The sequence below is a fragment of the Hemibagrus wyckioides genome, linkage group LG24, assembly GCF_019097595.1.
Source record: "Hemibagrus wyckioides isolate EC202008001 linkage group LG24, SWU_Hwy_1.0, whole genome shotgun sequence".
NCBI lineage: Eukaryota > Metazoa > Chordata > Actinopteri > Siluriformes > Bagridae > Hemibagrus > Hemibagrus wyckioides.
Window position 1 is genome coordinate 11989725 of NC_080733.1, and position 17877 is coordinate 12007601.

The following is a 17877-nucleotide window of genomic DNA, read 5'->3' on the forward strand; positions in this document are numbered from 1 at the left end:
TGAGGAAAGTCACCAATGGTGTAGGAGCATACTATTTAGTACAATAGTATGCAGGTTGGAACAGGACTCATGGGGGGTTGGTAGCTTAGTGATTAAGGTGTTGGACTATTGATTGGAAGTTCAAATCCCAGGTCCATCAAGCTGCCACTGCTGGGCCCCTGAGCAAACCCCTTAACCCTCAATTGTATAAAATCAGATAAAAATTGAAGTCGCTCTGAATAAAGGCATCTGCCAAATTCCAGAAATGTAAATGAGCTAGTTAGCTCTGATTACGATCCCCCTGGTCTAATAGCTAGCATGAATGTGCTGGACTGTGTGGGTGTCTGCTAGCTCCTCACCTCTCCAGCGTTCTACTCTAACAGTGACAGCTGTCTCCATCTTGACTACCTTTATTAAATCTTTCAGCAATGCACTCATCATTCCTAGTCATAAATTCAGTTCTGAACGACAGAATAAAACACTAAAACCTTTAGCAGCTCGGCTCAGAAACGGCGGTCAGACTATAATTTGAAGATTTTTAGAAGAAACATCAGATCTTATCAAAGAGTTAAGACGTACTTCATTTCGATCCCTTTATTATTCCATGAGTTACAGTGTGACACTAAATGAACAGGACTTTTAGGCACTGTGGCCTTTCACATTCCGCTGGTCTGAAGCTACATCCTGCCAAAAAACCAGTGTACAGTATACAAGAAGCAGGCAGGCCAACAGAAATGGTACAGTATGTTGTGCACAAGTCCGTGTGGCAATCAAGTCAACGTTACATCGAACATTAGCACATTCGTTAAAATATTTCATATGGGCATCATAGTATTCTTACTGTAAGCGGAGAACGTCTTGTCCTTTTTTATTTATTCTTCTATCTTGCGCCTCATGCTGGCTCATATCCTCTCATCGGTAAAATAGTTGCATAGTTGTAATGAATAAATTCACAAATCTCTTCACCCAAAGAAAAGGTCCATTTGTTGAAGCCCTATTCAACCTCAGAACCTCATCATCATTGCATTCTCTATATTTATAGAGCTTAAAGGCTTACATTAACAACAAGCTGAATCATGCTAGTGCTGTAAATGAGCTGTTTTCTCAAGCACTACAGCATGAGTCCTGAGTGAAATAAACAAAAAAATCCTCTGTAATTGTTTTGAGTCGGAGTGACTGTATGAAATACACATGTATAAAGTCAGTGATCACTTGTACCCAAGGTACATGTATGAGTCTGACCCAATGAGGTACTGCTGCATGTAGAAATATGTCTCAGGGTCTCCGAGTGCTACGTTTGTGAGTGTCTGAATAGCTTTAGGTGAACATTTGGCTCGATTGCTGTGTAACTCTGATGAACGTGGTCCTGCGACTGAGCTCTTTGAGTTTGGCTGCTCCTACATATGTACAGGTGGAGCGCAGACCACCCAGGATGTCTCTGATGGTGTCCTCTACATCACCTTTATAGGGGATCTGCACGGTCCGACCCTCGGACGCCCTGCAGAGACAAAAACCAGGATCGGGACATTCAATCTTCAATAAAAGGAAAAATGAGACCTGGACTACATGCAGTGTGGTCAGAAGATTGAGAGTTTAAAATATTGCTACTCTTGCGTTCTTTTGAGCTGAGTAATTGAGGGTCAGAATAATTGTTTAAAGGCCAGCAATTATTCTGACCCTCAGTTACTCAGCTCAATTGTAAATGAATAGTTGCATATGAATAAATGATTAAAATAATTACTTAAATAAAAAAAATATTCCCTACAAAATTGAAAAAAATTTAAGAACAGTGCATGGAAGTGTATAAAGCTTGTGGCCAGAAAAGTACAAAAAACGTCTACATATAAATTCATTTAAATGAAGTGTCTATGTTTAGAGTCTATGTGTGTCTTTACCTGTATTCTGCCACACCACCAACATATTTTTTCATGGCTGTGTCTGAGCTCATGCCATAGAACAGCTTAAACTTCTTTCCATCCTTTTCAATGACTTCACCAGCACATTGGTCATGACCTGCTAACATTCCTCCTAGCATGACGAAATCTGCCCCTGCGCCTTCAAGATCACCACAGAGACAGGAAATCAGAGCAGTCTCACATATTACAGATTGTTTTTATTAGGAAAATGACCCGAGAGCAAAACTTACCAAAGGCCTTCGCAACATCTCCTGGACAACTGCAGCCTCCATCCTGGAGAGGGACGAACGATTTAAAATACAACTTAATATAAAATTGAAAAAAATGGAAATTAAAAAATCCAGAAAATGGAATTAAAAAAATAGCCTTATGTGAATTTTAAGGTTAAAATACTAATCTAAAAGAATAAATGAGTAAAAATAAAAACATACATACATTTATTGACACAAATAATAATAATAATAATAATAATAATAATAATAATAATAATAATAATAATAATAATAATAATAATGGCAACAACTTTAGGACTTCAATCCTCTGAGCTTAAAGAAAAAAAATCCATCCTGAAACATATACAATATTTTTCTATTAAACTATTTATATAAATATTTCTATCCTCTGGTGCTGATTTGGTGGTTGATGATGTGTTTGTGTTTTTCTTTCCCTAAGAAGATACACCAATCAGGCATAACATTATGAGCAGTGACAGGTGAGGTGAATAACACTGATTATCTCCTCATCATGGCACCTGTTAGTGGGTGGGATATATTTGGCAGCAAGTGAACATTTTGTCCTCAAAGTTGATGTGTTAGAAGCAGGAAAAATGGACAAGTGTAAGGATTTGAGCGAGTTTGACAAGGACCAAATTGTGATGGCTAGACCACTGGATCAGAGCATCTCCAAAACTGCAGCTCTTGTGGGGTGTTCCCGGTCTGCAGTGGTCAGTATCTATCAAAATTATCCTTTAAGTCCTGTAAGTCCTTTAAGACCTGTAAGTATCTTTTAAGTTTTTGCAGAGTTACTCGACTCTGAGATCTGGTGTGGATGGTGACATTAGCACTAAAGTTCTAAAGAAGCTTTAGAAGCTGATCTGGACTTTGGCTGGACCGTGGACATATGATGAGGTGAGAGAGCTGGACAGACTAAAAATCTAAAGTGGTGCTGCATCACTCTCTTTAGCTAGAGATGAAGCAAAGGTTAAATCCCATCAGTACCTTTAGCAGCAGCTAGTCGAACAGCATTGGGGGTAATGCAGGAAACTCTTAACTAAAATGACAAAAGTTTAACATCTTTTACATCGATGAAGGTCAAAAGTTATTGATCGAGATGAGTAAGTTGTTCAGAGTGGATTTTTCCTTTAACTTCTTATCATGTGCAACGTTTCTCTTCTAGTGAAGCACAGAAAGCTAGATGCTGCCCTCTTATGATAAACTAAGGGAAGTGCGACTTGATATTAAATTGTGTATCCACGATGCAGAAAAAGTGTACTCATGCTCACAGAGATGATGTGTCCTTTCAGTCCGTGAGCAGAATCCGCACACTCAATAACAGCACTTAGCTGAGGGTAGCCCACGCCGGTCTTGATGCGGGTGGTACATACAGAACCTGCAAGCACAGTTTATACTTCACTTCTGCTGAACTCACTACACTGTATGCATCCATGATGATTTTCTGAGGTATTTTTCCAGATGCAGCTATTTCCAACTCTATATATCATGCAGTCTTGTTTAGAAGCAGCTCGTATTGCTTGTTTATTGCTCCTTAGTTTCAAATATGAATAGGAAACATGGCACTCACCTGGACCGATGCCCACTTTGATGATGTCAGCTCCAGACAGAATGAGCTCTTCCACCATTTCTCCCGTCACCACATTTCCAGCCTGTTGTATCCAGAAAGATGTGAATAATGGGATTTGTTTTTAAACGAAGCAACAGGTGATTGCTATTTGATGCTTGGGAAAGAAATGTCTTGGCTCTCTTCCTTACCATAATGGTGTGGTTAGGGAACTTCCCCCGGACTGTTTTGACGAACTCCACAAAATGCTCGGAATAACCATTGGCCACATCCAGGCAGATGTACTTAATGAGTGGAATGGCTTCCAGAATGCTGCATAGTTTCTCCAGATCTGCCTGGCCACTGCCTGAGCTCGCGGCCACATGCTACGGATCAGAGAAAAGATGTTGCATTTTCAGTCAGGAGGCAATCCAGGAGACAGCACACTTCCTACTGTGCCTGAATCATGACAACCACTACAATGGCACTACTGTTTTTTTCCTCTTAAAATTTGTTACTTGGCTGTGACTAAAGATTGCAAAAGCTCAGTCACACTGTCACTTGGCACATGCTGCATTTAATTTAATGTTACCTCTAGGCACTCTGGATGATTGGATGCAAATGACTTCCATTCTTCCAGAGAGTAATGTTTGTGGATGGCGGTGAAGAGCGTATGCTGAGAGAGAAGAAGAAGAAGAAGAAGAAGAAAAGTTTTTGAAACAAAGCCAAGTGTGCATAGTAGAGATGTATCTGAATACATGAAAAGATCATATGTTTTGAACAGATACTAATAGAATTGATGCAAACAGATTTTAATCACACACACATCTCTAGTTGATAACAATTATGAGTTATGTAACTGAGACTGAGGAGCTGTCAGAGCCGGAATTCACACACAGTGCAGCCAACTCTACCTCTGATAGAGGGGGGGGGGTAAAGAAAGAAAGAAAGAAAGAAACCTAGACCTAGAAATCATGCAGAATTGTGAATATTAGATATTAAAAATATTAGACATTTTCATTATTTGAAAAATTTCAGATTTCTCAAAAGCTCCTATTTATTTCCAATTTCAAAAATATTGTCTAAAATTTTAAACCCCACTGCATACAAATAGTCATTAGATTCATTATGGGGCTATACATATTTTATGAATTTATATTTTATTACATTTATAAACTTAATATTTTTAAATACACTATTAAACTAGTCTTACTAAAATATAATTATTTAAAATTGTATTGTCCTAAGGGAACACAAACTTAGCACTCTGCTAAGTGCTGAAACAGACTGCAGGTATTATGGCAGTTTCATCACGTAGAGTGGTGTGTATGGCACAGCAGATGCTCACCTTGCTCATTACCTGGGCCATCTCAAAAGTACCTGTGGTGTCCATGTTAGCAGCGATGACCGGGATGCCATTGTATGTATGTTTTGAGTTGCGGAATGTGAAAGTCCTCTGCAGGTCCACCTATGCAGGAGAGACACGAGGGCAAATGTATTAGGACACAGAGAGAGGGGGGGTGGGGTGGAGAGAGACACAGGGAGAGAGAGACACGGGGGGGCACATGGAGAGAGAGAGACAGGGAGAGAGAGAGAGAGAGAGAGAGAGAGAGAGGGAGGGAGGGAGGGAGGGAGGGAGAGGGGGGATGGAGAGGGGGGATGGAGAGAGACATGGGGGGAGACACGGGGGGCACATGGAGAGAGAGACAGAGAGAGAGAGAGAGTGAGAGAGAGAGAGAGAGAGAGAGAGAGAGAGAGAGAGAGAGAGAGGAGAGGGAGAGGGGGGATGGAGAGAGACACAGGGAGAGAGGGGAGAGAGGTAGAGGGAGAGAGAGAGAGGAAGAGAGAGAGAGAGACAGAGAGAGAGACTAATAGCTAATAATAGACTAATAACTTATTAACTTCTAAGTAAATCTGAGTAAGGTAACTAAACCTAAAATCTGGTATTTCCTTTCCTTAGACGTTTCCTCTATTTATGTGTTTACTTATTGTTTATTATTCCATTTTTTAAATGTTTATTTATTTTTGGATTGTTGTTACACACATGTAGCCAGCACAGTATACATTTAAACACCACTCTCTGTAACACATATAATTAAAGATAAAATCAAGTTTTTTCCATTAGAAAATACATATACTTTCAATAAAGACTCGTCTTTCAGTCAAAATAGGAAAAATACTATAAATCCTGGTGTTGTATCATTCGCACTAACCAAACAAAAAAAAGACTTATTTATTTTATTAAAAATATATTTAAAAATAGCATTTTATTACAATTTTTTAAGATGTTCAGGTACATCAGAGAAACGTGGATTATGGTTAGAGGTCAAAAATATGGTGTGTAATGAATATAGTTTTATTTCTAAATCCCCAAGAATCATCTCAGTTCCTCCTTCCAATATTCCACCATGGATTAAAAATACTATCATCTGCTCACTTCAGTGCTGAGCTTTGAGACAAACTCCTACGTGTCCATTCTTTACGTGTGTCTGAAACTACTTGTGGAAAAGTTTGCAGTATGCAAATGATATGTAAAGTATAATTGTTAAAGAAATTGTACCTGTCTAAAGAAAGTCTTTTGTTCCTTTTGACTGATTTTAAATGGAAATATTCGACTATTATGCAGGTTGTTTGAATGCAGTTTGTACTGAATCATTTACAGGATCAGTGGAGTGAATGAGTGACTCTGTGCCTTGTGATTTTAATGTCTCTCTCAAACACACACACACACACACACACATCTAATTTTTAATGAGGTCCACTTTGGACATGTATCATATTTTATATTTAATATATAAATGCTGAATGTCTGCAGTTTTTCACGTCTAATCTCTGTGTTTCTATCCTTCCCGTCATCCTGCTGTGACTCCAAACTGTTTCATTTTACTGCGTTAATGTGTCATTTTACACAATAAAAATTGAAACAACACTTAAAATTTATTTATAGTAAATTAAGGAGCTTATAGCCGAACCCGATTAGCTAAATTGGGATTGGCATATTAGGATTGGCATAATATCATTCATAGCAAAAAAAAAAGTATCCTGATGAAATGAGACATTAGAACTGAATCAGTGCACCTACAATTTAAAAACAGTGTTGAGAATACGGACTCCTCTAATGACCCGGTCATCTGTCCAGCCTGTAGGTGCTATGATAATTACTGTATTACTGCAGTTTCAAATGAAGGAAACCTCCCCTTTTTTCCTCCTAGTTATTGCACTGTATTGTAGATTATTTTATTACACCTCAGTACTTCTTCTTCTTATTTTCTTCTTCTTATTATTATTATTATTGTTGTTGTTATTATTGTTGTTTTGCCCAAATGTTTTTCTCTTTGTCTCCTTGTATTAAATATCTTTGTTCATTAAATGTTCAAAATCACGAAAGATATAACAAGATAAAAAAGAGGCCAGGATTATTTAGCTGTTTCTGTGCTGCAGCTCCCGTATATAGCGTGATCTGCTGGGCTGTGATGTCATCCTGCAGCTTCTCTAATGCACAAGATCAATAGTTGAGGTGGACTCGTGGATTATGAGGCAGAATCTGGGTGTATTTTCCAGGATGCCCTTTTTCTTGTTATTAAACATCCTTTTATAAAAGGAGAAAGTGGTGGTTTGGGAATTCCCGGACACATCAGTAAGACTGTAAATCAGACATGATGGCTATTGTGTGTAAATTATACCTTATTGTGGAATGATATAATTAAAAGATGATTGCAATTTAAGAATATCTATATTGTCTGGCCAGGAGACTTCCAGGAAAGCAATGGCATCTGGAATCATATAATGTATCAGAGCGCAGTGCATTGTGGGTGTTTCTCACACATTCACTTAAAGCAGACAGTGTTAAACAGAGCAGCTGCACCACAGAGTGGAATCTATTTTCAGAGGCATTAAGAACACAGGTCTATTTTTAAACATTTTCAGCACGTAACTCAGCTCGTGTTGCTCTACCTTAGCGTGATCAGTTGTCACCGTAAGGTAGCTCTCCCTCGGGGTTATGTATCTAGGCCGGATTCAGGTTGCATCAAGACAACATACTGAAGAAGATGAAAACACTCAGCATAAACACCGCTCGACTGACTACAGATCGGTCCTGATCAAATGCAGCCTTTTAGAGAAAACTAAACATGGGCCTAAATAAAGTCTGGTCAAGTTAGTTTGACCTCAGCAAGGTCAACACTCCCATTCTTCCAAGCTTTAAATTCCACTTTGACAGATTTAACTCTCACACAGTCCACTGATCTTACCTCAGACCTGCTCTTTAGGCTGCTCCTCTTTGGTCTTAACAGTACATCTTTAAAGTCCAGTTTGATGTCGGCGTCCACTCGTGGCATGGCTGAAGGCCTGAGCGTGGATGAGATTCTCCTGAGCTGGGCCGGTGCACTTGCTGCTACACAGCTCCAGGCACCAAACCCGAATCGGCAGAAGCCCAGCGTATTTATAGTGTGGAAAGAGCCATCCCACCCCAGGCCCACATGGCTTTATTTGGCGAGGGCCATACGCTACCTCTCGCTTCCTCGCTCCCTGCCTCGTCTCTGCTCACTCCTCTCTCCTCTTACAGTGTTGAGTAGCAGCAGCAGCCGAGGCAGGCGCATTTCCCGTCTGGCCAGCTGACACACATAAACACGCACTCGTGTACACACACACACACACACACACACACTCTGCGGCTCAGCACTGCAGTATGCGCAGTGGCACACAGACAGAAGCAGAACTCTAGCTAGCCTTTCAGACCGCCCCCTGGGGAATACGGGGGATGGGAAAAGGGGGAAATGAAATAGAAGAGGACGAATAAAGAAGGGATGAAGATCAAAGCATTCAGTCTCTCTAATCTCATCCAGTCTCACTTTCTTATTATCCATTCAAAACAAATGACAGTGAAATGTTTGTATATTTATGTATTGACGATACAAACTATTCATTTCTGGACATTTATTGATTCGATTTCTCAATATACTGAAAAGTAGTTATAATAGGCGACGACCAAATCCATACACACAGATATACATACAAAATACAGTCATCTTTACAAATGAACAGAAATCGTTTAATTGGCAAAGATTGTAATTCAGTGATTTGTAAACAGTGCATCTGTAAAATCGAATAAAAATCTTCAATAAAAAAATGTAAGGCAAAAGATTAAGGCAAAATACAGTCTTGTGTAAAATCATCTAGAAACTTCTCTCCTACGAACCATGCTGCACGTTAGACTGTTATGCCACGCCGTTCAGTTTGATGGTCCATGCCCCGGCGGGAGTGTACGGCAGCTCGGGCAGCAGCAGGATCAGTCCAGATGAATGCAGTGGAGCCCACTTTAAAGGCTCGGGGCTTCCCAACAGAGTCACCTAAACACGGGAATGAACATAAGACTTATCTTAATTTGCATATAATGTGCTTTTATGTATTGTAAACTAGCGCTTCATCATTAATTTAGTTTCATTATGACTTGCAGCTCTCTTCATGAATGAACCACACGATAGAATATCCGAGCCAAAATGATGCTGAATTCTGCTACCAGTGATCCGGAAAGGAGACCTGATTTTAGGCTGATCTTACATGACCATCGTTCTTTATTATCCTGAGGTGTGGGGTGTTTAAAATCTTATCAATCTACAATCTACCCGTCAGGGCTGTCCAGATTAAAAAAAAAATCGTACATTTAACATGTTTGACTTTGCATCACGTAGGTAGATTGTTGTATGAAAACGTCTTCCGGATGTCGCGTGTGATAAACTGCAGTTCACCAGGAAGTCACCTATTTTCATGAGAAATCCTACAGGATCATTGGACTGCAGCAGATCTTCACTTTTTATGTAGATTCGAACAATATGAGGCAAAGTTGCTCAGTTAGACTAAATCCTATAATTGCCTAGTCTGTCTGTCTGTCTGTCTTTCTGAGCCATTTTCTTTTATTTGTTTATGTCTGTTTTATACATTTAAAGAAATTATAGGCTTATGTTACCGAATGTAAAAAAATATATATATATACACATGTATATAAAAGTTTATCAATAATGAGGCAAAGGCTTCAGTACTACATACCACAGTGGTGTCTGAAGTTACAGGAGAGAAGAGCTCGAATGAGTACTGCTTCGGTCTGGTGTGAAAGATGGCATACACCGTAGTGCCTTTGGAAGTGTACCTGTGAACAAAAAGACAGGTATCTTGTATAATAACTCCCTCAAATGATCCTAAAGTGTGTGTGTGTTTTTTTTTTTTTTTATCTCAGGAGATGCAAAACAAAAGCAACTGTAGTCAAGGGTTTTAGGACCTCATCTTTGGAGTACTTAAAGATTCAATAGACGTTTATGTAGGGAATAAACCACAACAGGAGAATAATCAATGACAGGCTGGAGTGATGTGGACTAATGCAAAGTAAAGTTACATTAATCAACCAGAAGAGAAGCAAAAGATTATCATTCCTCTCATATGACATGGACAAATGAATAAACACAGTCACGCTTTTTATCCATTTATAATGCTGTAGAAGGTCAGTGCATTATGTTACTTCCTATTATGACTTATAAGCCAAAAAACACAACAAATCACACAATATAAAAGCTGTTTGTCAAGTTACCAAGAAACCTGCACTCCATTTTTCTGGGTTAAATAACCGGCTTTAAATCTGTTTAATCTGTCATGCACGTTATTACTATAGAAATAATAACCTATTAGATCAAACACAATAATATAGACCTGTGACTTATGTTACAGACAGAAATACTGTCAGAGCTGCAGTTTCTGAAATCAACACCTTCTAACCAATCAGAGTCAGAAACTTTAACCGTGTGGTGATGGTGGTAGGTTCGATTCATTTGATTGATTTATTCCTCTACTTATTTGTCTAGTTTAATAAGATCCTGCTTCAGTACTGAGGCCTCTACACAACAGGGCCATATATCTGAAAGATTAAAAAAAAACTGCATACGATATTGAAGATAAGAATTAGCATTTAAGGGAAAAAAAGTAAACAAGTTTATGTTTGGTGGCACACCTTGCACAAGCTTCCAAGTCAAATTTAATTACATGCAAGAACAACTGACAAAAGCTCAAGAGGTGTCAGTCGAGTGTTACTCAAAATCTTTCATCGCTAAGCTTCGAGTTAAGCAAAAAGGGTTATAATAACTCATTACATAAAACAACTCAATGTTATAGCTACATTGAATCTTATATCATTATGCTCCAAGAACAAAATCAGTGAAGTGGCTGGTATTCGGTATTACACACGCTGTCATTGTTTAGATCGCTAATACAGTATATATAAGCCACATTTGTGGCTTTATATGATGTGTAGTGTAGTCTGTCTCTGCATGCTCTTCAAGTACAAACTTTAAATGAATCACTTTGCAAAGAGAACACTGTATTCCCTACAGTTAAATAAACCCCACCTTGAATAATATTACACTTTACTAAGCCACAGTTAGCACACAATGCCATCCCTATGTTTGTTTTGCTCTTGTCATGGCCTAGCTTGTGTTTTTATGGAAATTTGTTCTGGTCAGCTTGGTACAGCAGTCATGTTCGGGAGTGTGTTTTATATATACACACATAAGCATCCATCTATAATCTGAACCACTTATCCTACACAGGGTTGCAGGGATCTTGGAACCCATCACAAGGGACTCTGGACACAAACTAGAGGACACCCTGGACTGGGTGCCAGTTAGACTACCATGCATGTGTTTGGCCTGGGAGTATGTGCAAGAAACCCTAAAGCACAGGATGAACATGCAAACACAGAGCAGAGATAGGAATCGAACCCCCAACCCTGGAGGTGTGAGGCAAACATGCTAACCACTAAGTCACCATGCCAATAAAGTCCTGGTACAGTGATGAATTGTTGCACAGAGTGATTGCTGTTGGAAAGAAAGACCTTCTGCACCGTTCCGCCGTTGCTGAATGAGTCTGAAGTTGCGCTTTACTAACATGGAATGGAAGGATTGTGGTACTTCACATTTTTAACCTGTTCTCTAATTTTTTTTTGCATGAAACTAGTTTTTCCTTCTTTGACAACATACTGCATCTAGCCTCGCCTACGATTTCATCTCACTTCTGTATTTACAACAAGGAAATTGGGGGAAAACACACACCAGACTGGCACAGTGGCATTCTCCTGCTGAACTCTCCACGGTGTGGTTGCGTAGATAGCTTCACCATTAACCTTCAACCAGGCGCCAATGCCTCGGAGCCGCTCCTCAAACACTGCTGGAATCATGCCATCTGACGTCGGTCCGATATTCAGCAGGTAGTTTCCTCCATAGGCTACAGTGAAGACGAGATCCTGCAGGAGAGAAAAGTGTGATGAGAAGGTTTGCTACCACACAGCCTTTAAAAAAGAAATAAAACTCTCAGGGAACATGCTGTTTCAGGAAAAGAGTCGATGACTCTTTGAATCTGAATCTTTGACTCTATGAATTTGGTCTTTTCATACAACGGCATGTTCTTCCTCTTCTACACCAGCACTTCACCAATGTTTTTCAATGGACAGCAGATGTCTTTTTTTGTTATTAGTTTATAGTTACATGTAATGTTGTGAAATGTCCATCCTTAATCTGTTTATTAAAAGATCATTCGATTGAATCCATTTATTACTAGAACATATTTCACCTTTATAATGGTGGGCAAATCCATCAAATCACTGAGCTTCATGTTCCTGCGATAACCCCAGGAGTATGTGTCTATTGAATTACATTTCTCCCATTTGTGTTCAGGCATTGTGGATGGCGTGAACTTATCAGCACAGTTGTAGTAACCGCCATGTTTGCAGTAGGTCCCGTTCCCCCATCTGTCATTCACCACAATTACATCCTGCAGAGATGGATTTACAACATAAAGATCCAGTTTAAATCCAATTTAAATGTAAGATACTTGTACAGATTATCTCGGACAAATAAGTGTATATGGCACACAGGCTACATTTCCCACCTTCACTGGACTGTCGTTGTAAAGCCAGGCTAAAAAATCAGTGGAGTTCCAGTACGTGTCAGGGGCTTCCCAATCCCCATCTGACCAGATCAGCTCCGGGTTGTACCTGAAAGTGATAGAGATATCAACAGCTAATAAACACTTCCTGGAACAGTATAAATAGAAAACTGAGATGCCATAGCATAGCTCAAGCTTAACAAAATGCATGTCTAATCATTTCTGCTATCTCAAACCTCTAATTAAGGTACGTTTTAGTCTTTTACACCTATAAAAAGACATGTGATGAGAGTGTGTGACTGCTCCAGCTTACCTTTTGACAAGGTCAATGAGCTCTGGCAAAGTTTTGCTATAAACAAATTCCTGGGTCTTAAAGCCTGACTCCTTGTCTTTTAGATACAGGGGATTGAACCATTCATATAAAGAGTGGTACAGTCCATAGTGCAGAGACCTGCAAGAAGCATTCATGAAACATTATGTCAATATGTCAGTGCACACAATATATAAGGAATTAAATATAAGGCATGTGCTTATAGGAAATGAATCAGTTAGAGATGAAGAGATGTGCCATGATGTTAGTAAAATTGAAGTTATTCATTTTCCTATAACAGCATGTACTGACCTGTGTTATTACTTTTCAGCATTTTGCTGAACACACTAACAATTGTTTTTTGTTTTTTTTTTTATTAAAGAAAGGCATGTGTTATTTTTGTCTGTTTAAAGTTGCAAGTTTCTGTAATCACTTCCTCACCGGCTTCTCATATCAGTAAGACAAAACGATTTACAGATACAGCTAACAAGGGAATCACAAACTGTAAAGCCATCTCGTCATTAAGGCTTCCCTGTACTGCTGGCTGTTAAAGAATTGAGGCAGAAGACAATGGTGAATAAGCAAAAATTTCCACAAAAAAAAAAAAAAGTTTCCACCATACCAGTTCCTGTTATTGAGTTGATACTATAGAAAAGATAACATAAACATAAACTAATTGCGACCTACTCGCCGATCAGAATAGAGAATTCAGCAATGCTGGAGTGTATACACATACAAGAAAGCACAAAGATAAGAGGCCTGCACAAACCTGTTCCTAATGGCAGCCCCCAGCTCCCCGACGAGGTCCCGATGAGGCCCATTATCAACGGAGTTCCAGTTCCATGACGTCGGCGATCCCCAGTTAGTAAAACCTTCATGGTGTTTCGTAGTGAAAACAACATACCTGTGAGGTGTAACACAAGCTCAGAACAAGCACACTTAAGACAGGGTTATTATAATAAATAAAATGTTCTAACACACCTGAAACAACACATCAATAGGTGTTGCCCTAGTGGAAAGTGTGTTAGAGTGGGATATACTGTATACTGGACTTGTTCTGTGGTGCAATACTGACTGTAATGCTTTGCCTATATAGTTTCTCTATATGTACAGCTTCTTGTGTAACATGATGCGTCAGGTCTGCATACATAATAGTTCTGCATTCAAAGTTCTAAGTTCAGTGATGATGGGGGCCTATAACAAACTGAGGAGTGGGCACGTGACATGCAATTTGGCCACGCCCCTGGTTTAAAATAGGAAAGGTGCCAATCATTATATATATATATAATTAAGTATATTAATATAGCAAACCACGTGGCATTTCTTTATTTATTTATTTATTATAGGAAAAGAACTCTTATTTTATTACGTTTTAAAATGTGTATTATTAAGTATACTATTCTGATGAAGCCTTGTTTGCATAAAGTTGAAATTTGTGGAAAGAGAAATGTTTTAATTATATTACAGGTATAATAGACCATGGTGATGGTGAGTATAGTGCTTATGAAAGGTATAATAGACCATGGTGATGGTGAGTAGTAGTGCTTATAAAAGGTATAATAGACCATGGTGATGGTGAGTATAGTGCTTATAAAAGGTATAATAGACCATGGTGATGGTGAGTAGTAGTGCTTATGAAAGGTATAATAGACCATGGTGATGGTGAGTAGTAGTGCTTATAAAAGGTATAATAGACCATGGTGATGGTGAGTATAGTGCTTATGAAAGGTATAATAGACCATGGTGATGGTGAGTAGTAGTGCTTATAAAAGGTATAATAGACCATGGTGATGGTGAGTATAGTGCTTATAAAAGGTATAATAGACCATGGTGATGGTGAGTAGTAGTGCTTATGAAAGGTATAATAGACCATGGTGATGGTGAGTATAGTGCTTATAAAAGGTATAATAGACCATGGTGATGGTGAGTAGTAGTGCTTATGAAAGGTATAATAGACCATGGTGATGGTGAGTATAGTGCTTATGAAAGGTATAATAGACCATGGTGATGGTGAGTATAGTGCTTATGAAAGGTATAATAGACCATGGTGATGGTGAGTATAGTGCTTATAAAAGGTATAATAGACCATGGTGATGGTGAGTATAGTGCTTATGAAAGGTATAATAGACCATGGTGATGGTGAGTAGTAGTGCTTATAAAAGGTATAATAGACCATGGTGATGGTGAGTAGTAGTGCTTATGAAAGGTATAATAGACCATGGTGATGGTGAGTAGTAGTGCTTATAAAAGGTATAATAGACCATGGTGATGGTGAGTATAGTGCTTATGAAAGGTATAATAGACCATGGTGATGGTGAGTATAGTGCTTATGTAAGGTATAATAGACCATGGTGATGGTGAGTATAGTGCTTATGAAAGGTATAATAGACCATGGTGATGGTGAGTATAGTGCTTATGAAAGGTATAATAGACCATGGTGATGGTGAGTATAGTGCTTATAAAAGGTATAATAGACCATGGTGATGGTGAGTATAGTGCTTATGAAAGGTATAATAGACCATGGTGATGGTGAGTAGTAGTGCTTATAAAAGGTATAATAGACCATGGTGATGGTGAGTAGTAGTGCTTATGAAAGGTATAATAGACCATGGTGATGGTGAGTAGTAGTGCTTATGTAAGGTATAATAGACCATGGTGATGGTGAGTATAGTGCTTATGAAAGGTATAATAGACCATGGTGATGGTGAGTATAGTGCTTATGAAAGGTATAATAGACCATGGTGATGGTGAGTATAGTGCTTATGAAAGGTATAATAGACCATGGTGATGGTGAGTATAGTGCTTATGTAAGGTATAATAGACCATGGTGATGGTGAGTATAGTGCTTATGAAAGGTATAATAGACCATGGTGATGGTGAGTATAGTGCTTATGAAAGGTATAATAGACCATGGTGATGGTGAGTATAGTGCTTATAAAAGGTATAATAGACCATGGTGATGGTGAGTATAGTGCTTATGAAAGGTATAATAGACCATGGTGATGGTGAGTAGTAGTGCTTATAAAAGGTATAATAGACCATGGTGATGGTGAGTAGTAGTGCTTATGAAAGGTATAATAGACCATGGTGATGGTGAGTAGTAGTGCTTATGTAAGGTATAATAGACCATGGTGATGGTGAGTATAGTGCTTATGAAAGGTATAATAGACCATGGTGATGGTGAGTATAGTGCTTATGTAAGGTATAATAGACCATGGTGATGGTGAGTATAGTGCTTATAAAAGGTATAATAGACCATGGTGATGGTGAGTATAGTGCTTATGTAAGGTATAATAGACCATGGTGATGGTGAGTATAGTGCTTATGAAAGGTATAATAGACCATGGTGATGGTGAGTATAGTGCTTATGAAAGGTATAATAGACCATGGTGATGGTGAGTATAGTGCTTATGAAAGGTATAATAGACCATGGTGATGGTGAGTATAGTGCTTATGTAAGGTATAATAGACCATGGTGATGGTGAGTATAGTGCTTATGAAAGGTATAATAGACCATGGTGATGGTGAGTATAGTGCTTATGAAAGGCGAAGGAAAATAAGGAAGTGTAATTATATGTGAAAAAAGTGAATTACTCACTTGGCACCGGAAGCCTCGAACACTTCTGCCCAGACGTCTGGCTCAAAGAACTGTGCGTTGAACTGCGGTGCGAACTCGGCGTATGTGAACCCTGGAGGATAATTCTTCAGCATGAAGCCGATGTATGCGGGATTCAGCGCACCCAGCCAGTTCCACCAGAACCACTCACTGCCGAAAGCCGGCACCGAAAACACCCCCCAGTGCACGAACAGCCCGAACTTGGCTTCATCATACCATTTCGGCAGAGGTCTGGCGTCCAGGCTCTTCCAGTCGGGTTTGTACCGCTCTCCAGTGACCGCCAGCACGCAGCACACCACACAGATCCACAGGCGCATCGTCCACACAGACACAGTGACCGGAACAGCTGGACAAACGAGGAGCGATCTCAGTGCACTCTGTAAATATACGATCAAACAGGAAATTTAGCTGCTGGTGCAAGTGTAAATACCCCCAAGAGGACAATAAAACTTCACATGATTGCACTAGACTCGACAAGTGCAGTGTCTCTCTTTCGGTCATATGAGCGGCTTTCCGCGTTGGTCATGTGAGTTTGTACGGAGAGTTTAGTGCGTCGTTAATGCGCCGCTTTTACGCAGACAGCAAATACAGGCAAAGGGTTGGTAGGATTGTTTTTGATATTTCACATCTGACGTACTTTGAATAGACATTCTTTAAAAAGTGGACAGAAAGGACTGAAATCCATTTGATTTTTTTTTGCCAGTTTATCAATTTTAAATATATGTATATATTTGTGATTTTTTTTTTTAACTGGGAAGAAAGATGAAAAGACATTACATTTACATTTTGCAGTCAGGGACCTCTGGACAATAAATTCCACTGACCCCCTGATTGATTTTCCTGAAATATTCACACTCATTATTCCAGCTGCAATATAGAGGATCTCAGAGGATCATGGGAAGGATAACATGAGGAGATGGCTTAACACATATTTGAACAACTCGATGCATGTTTTGTTGGATTCAATGATAGAAAATAACATTGCATTACTGGGGTACACCAATCTCCAGCTGGCATAACCTTGAAACGTTGCATTTGATTTCACTCAAAAGTGTGAACTTGCGACACACAATTACGTCATTTTACAATCTCCATGTGTTGGATCAACAAAATGAAGGAAAAATGGACAATGAATGAAACAGAAATGGAGAAATCTTTTCGCCAAGAGCAAACAGTGAAGTCTACTTACAGCAGAATATAGTCGATGTTCCAGGTTTGATATGTGAACATCTATATGGTGATTGACGTAAAGCAAATACTAGAATATACACCATGCAGCAAAAGTGGTTACTGCTGATGTAAGCAGCCATGCTGACATCACATGACGAATTCAAGGTTCAGGTGACCCGCCTTAC

General features: G+C 39.1%; 2 protein-coding genes across 3 annotated transcripts; both read right to left on the bottom strand.

The window, feature by feature from the left end:
* Positions 1–558: 558 nt before the first annotated feature.
* On the bottom strand, positions 559–8302 carry gmpr (guanosine monophosphate reductase). Its single transcript, XM_058378403.1, has 9 exons — positions 7922–8302; positions 5020–5139; positions 4264–4347; positions 3884–4057; positions 3696–3777; positions 3397–3503; positions 2126–2168; positions 1875–2034; positions 559–1477 (listed from the first exon to the last, which is right to left on the bottom strand). The coding sequence occupies exons 1-9, from the start codon at positions 8006–8008 to the stop codon at positions 1297–1299; spliced, it is 1038 nt and encodes a 345-aa protein (XP_058234386.1). The 5' UTR covers positions 8009–8302; the 3' UTR covers positions 559–1296.
* A 289-nt stretch (positions 8303–8591) lies between these two features.
* fuca1.2 (alpha-L-fucosidase 1, tandem duplicate 2) lies at positions 8592–17864 on the bottom strand. 2 transcript variants are annotated; one of them, XM_058378402.1, is made up of 9 exons: positions 17712–17864; positions 16505–16899; positions 13676–13810; positions 12910–13047; positions 12600–12705; positions 12282–12482; positions 11765–11955; positions 9717–9816; positions 8592–9019 (listed from the first exon to the last, which is right to left on the bottom strand). In XM_058378402.1, exons 2-9 carry the CDS (start codon positions 16837–16839, stop codon positions 8888–8890), a joined length of 1338 nt encoding a protein of 445 aa, XP_058234385.1. In that variant the 5' UTR covers positions 16840–16899; positions 17712–17864; the 3' UTR covers positions 8592–8887. The 2 variants fall into 2 exon arrangements, with proteins under 2 accessions (XP_058234385.1, XP_058234384.1); XM_058378401.1 differs by lacking the exon at positions 17712–17864 and having other exon boundaries at positions 16505–17045.
* Positions 17865–17877: the final 13 nt, after the last annotated feature.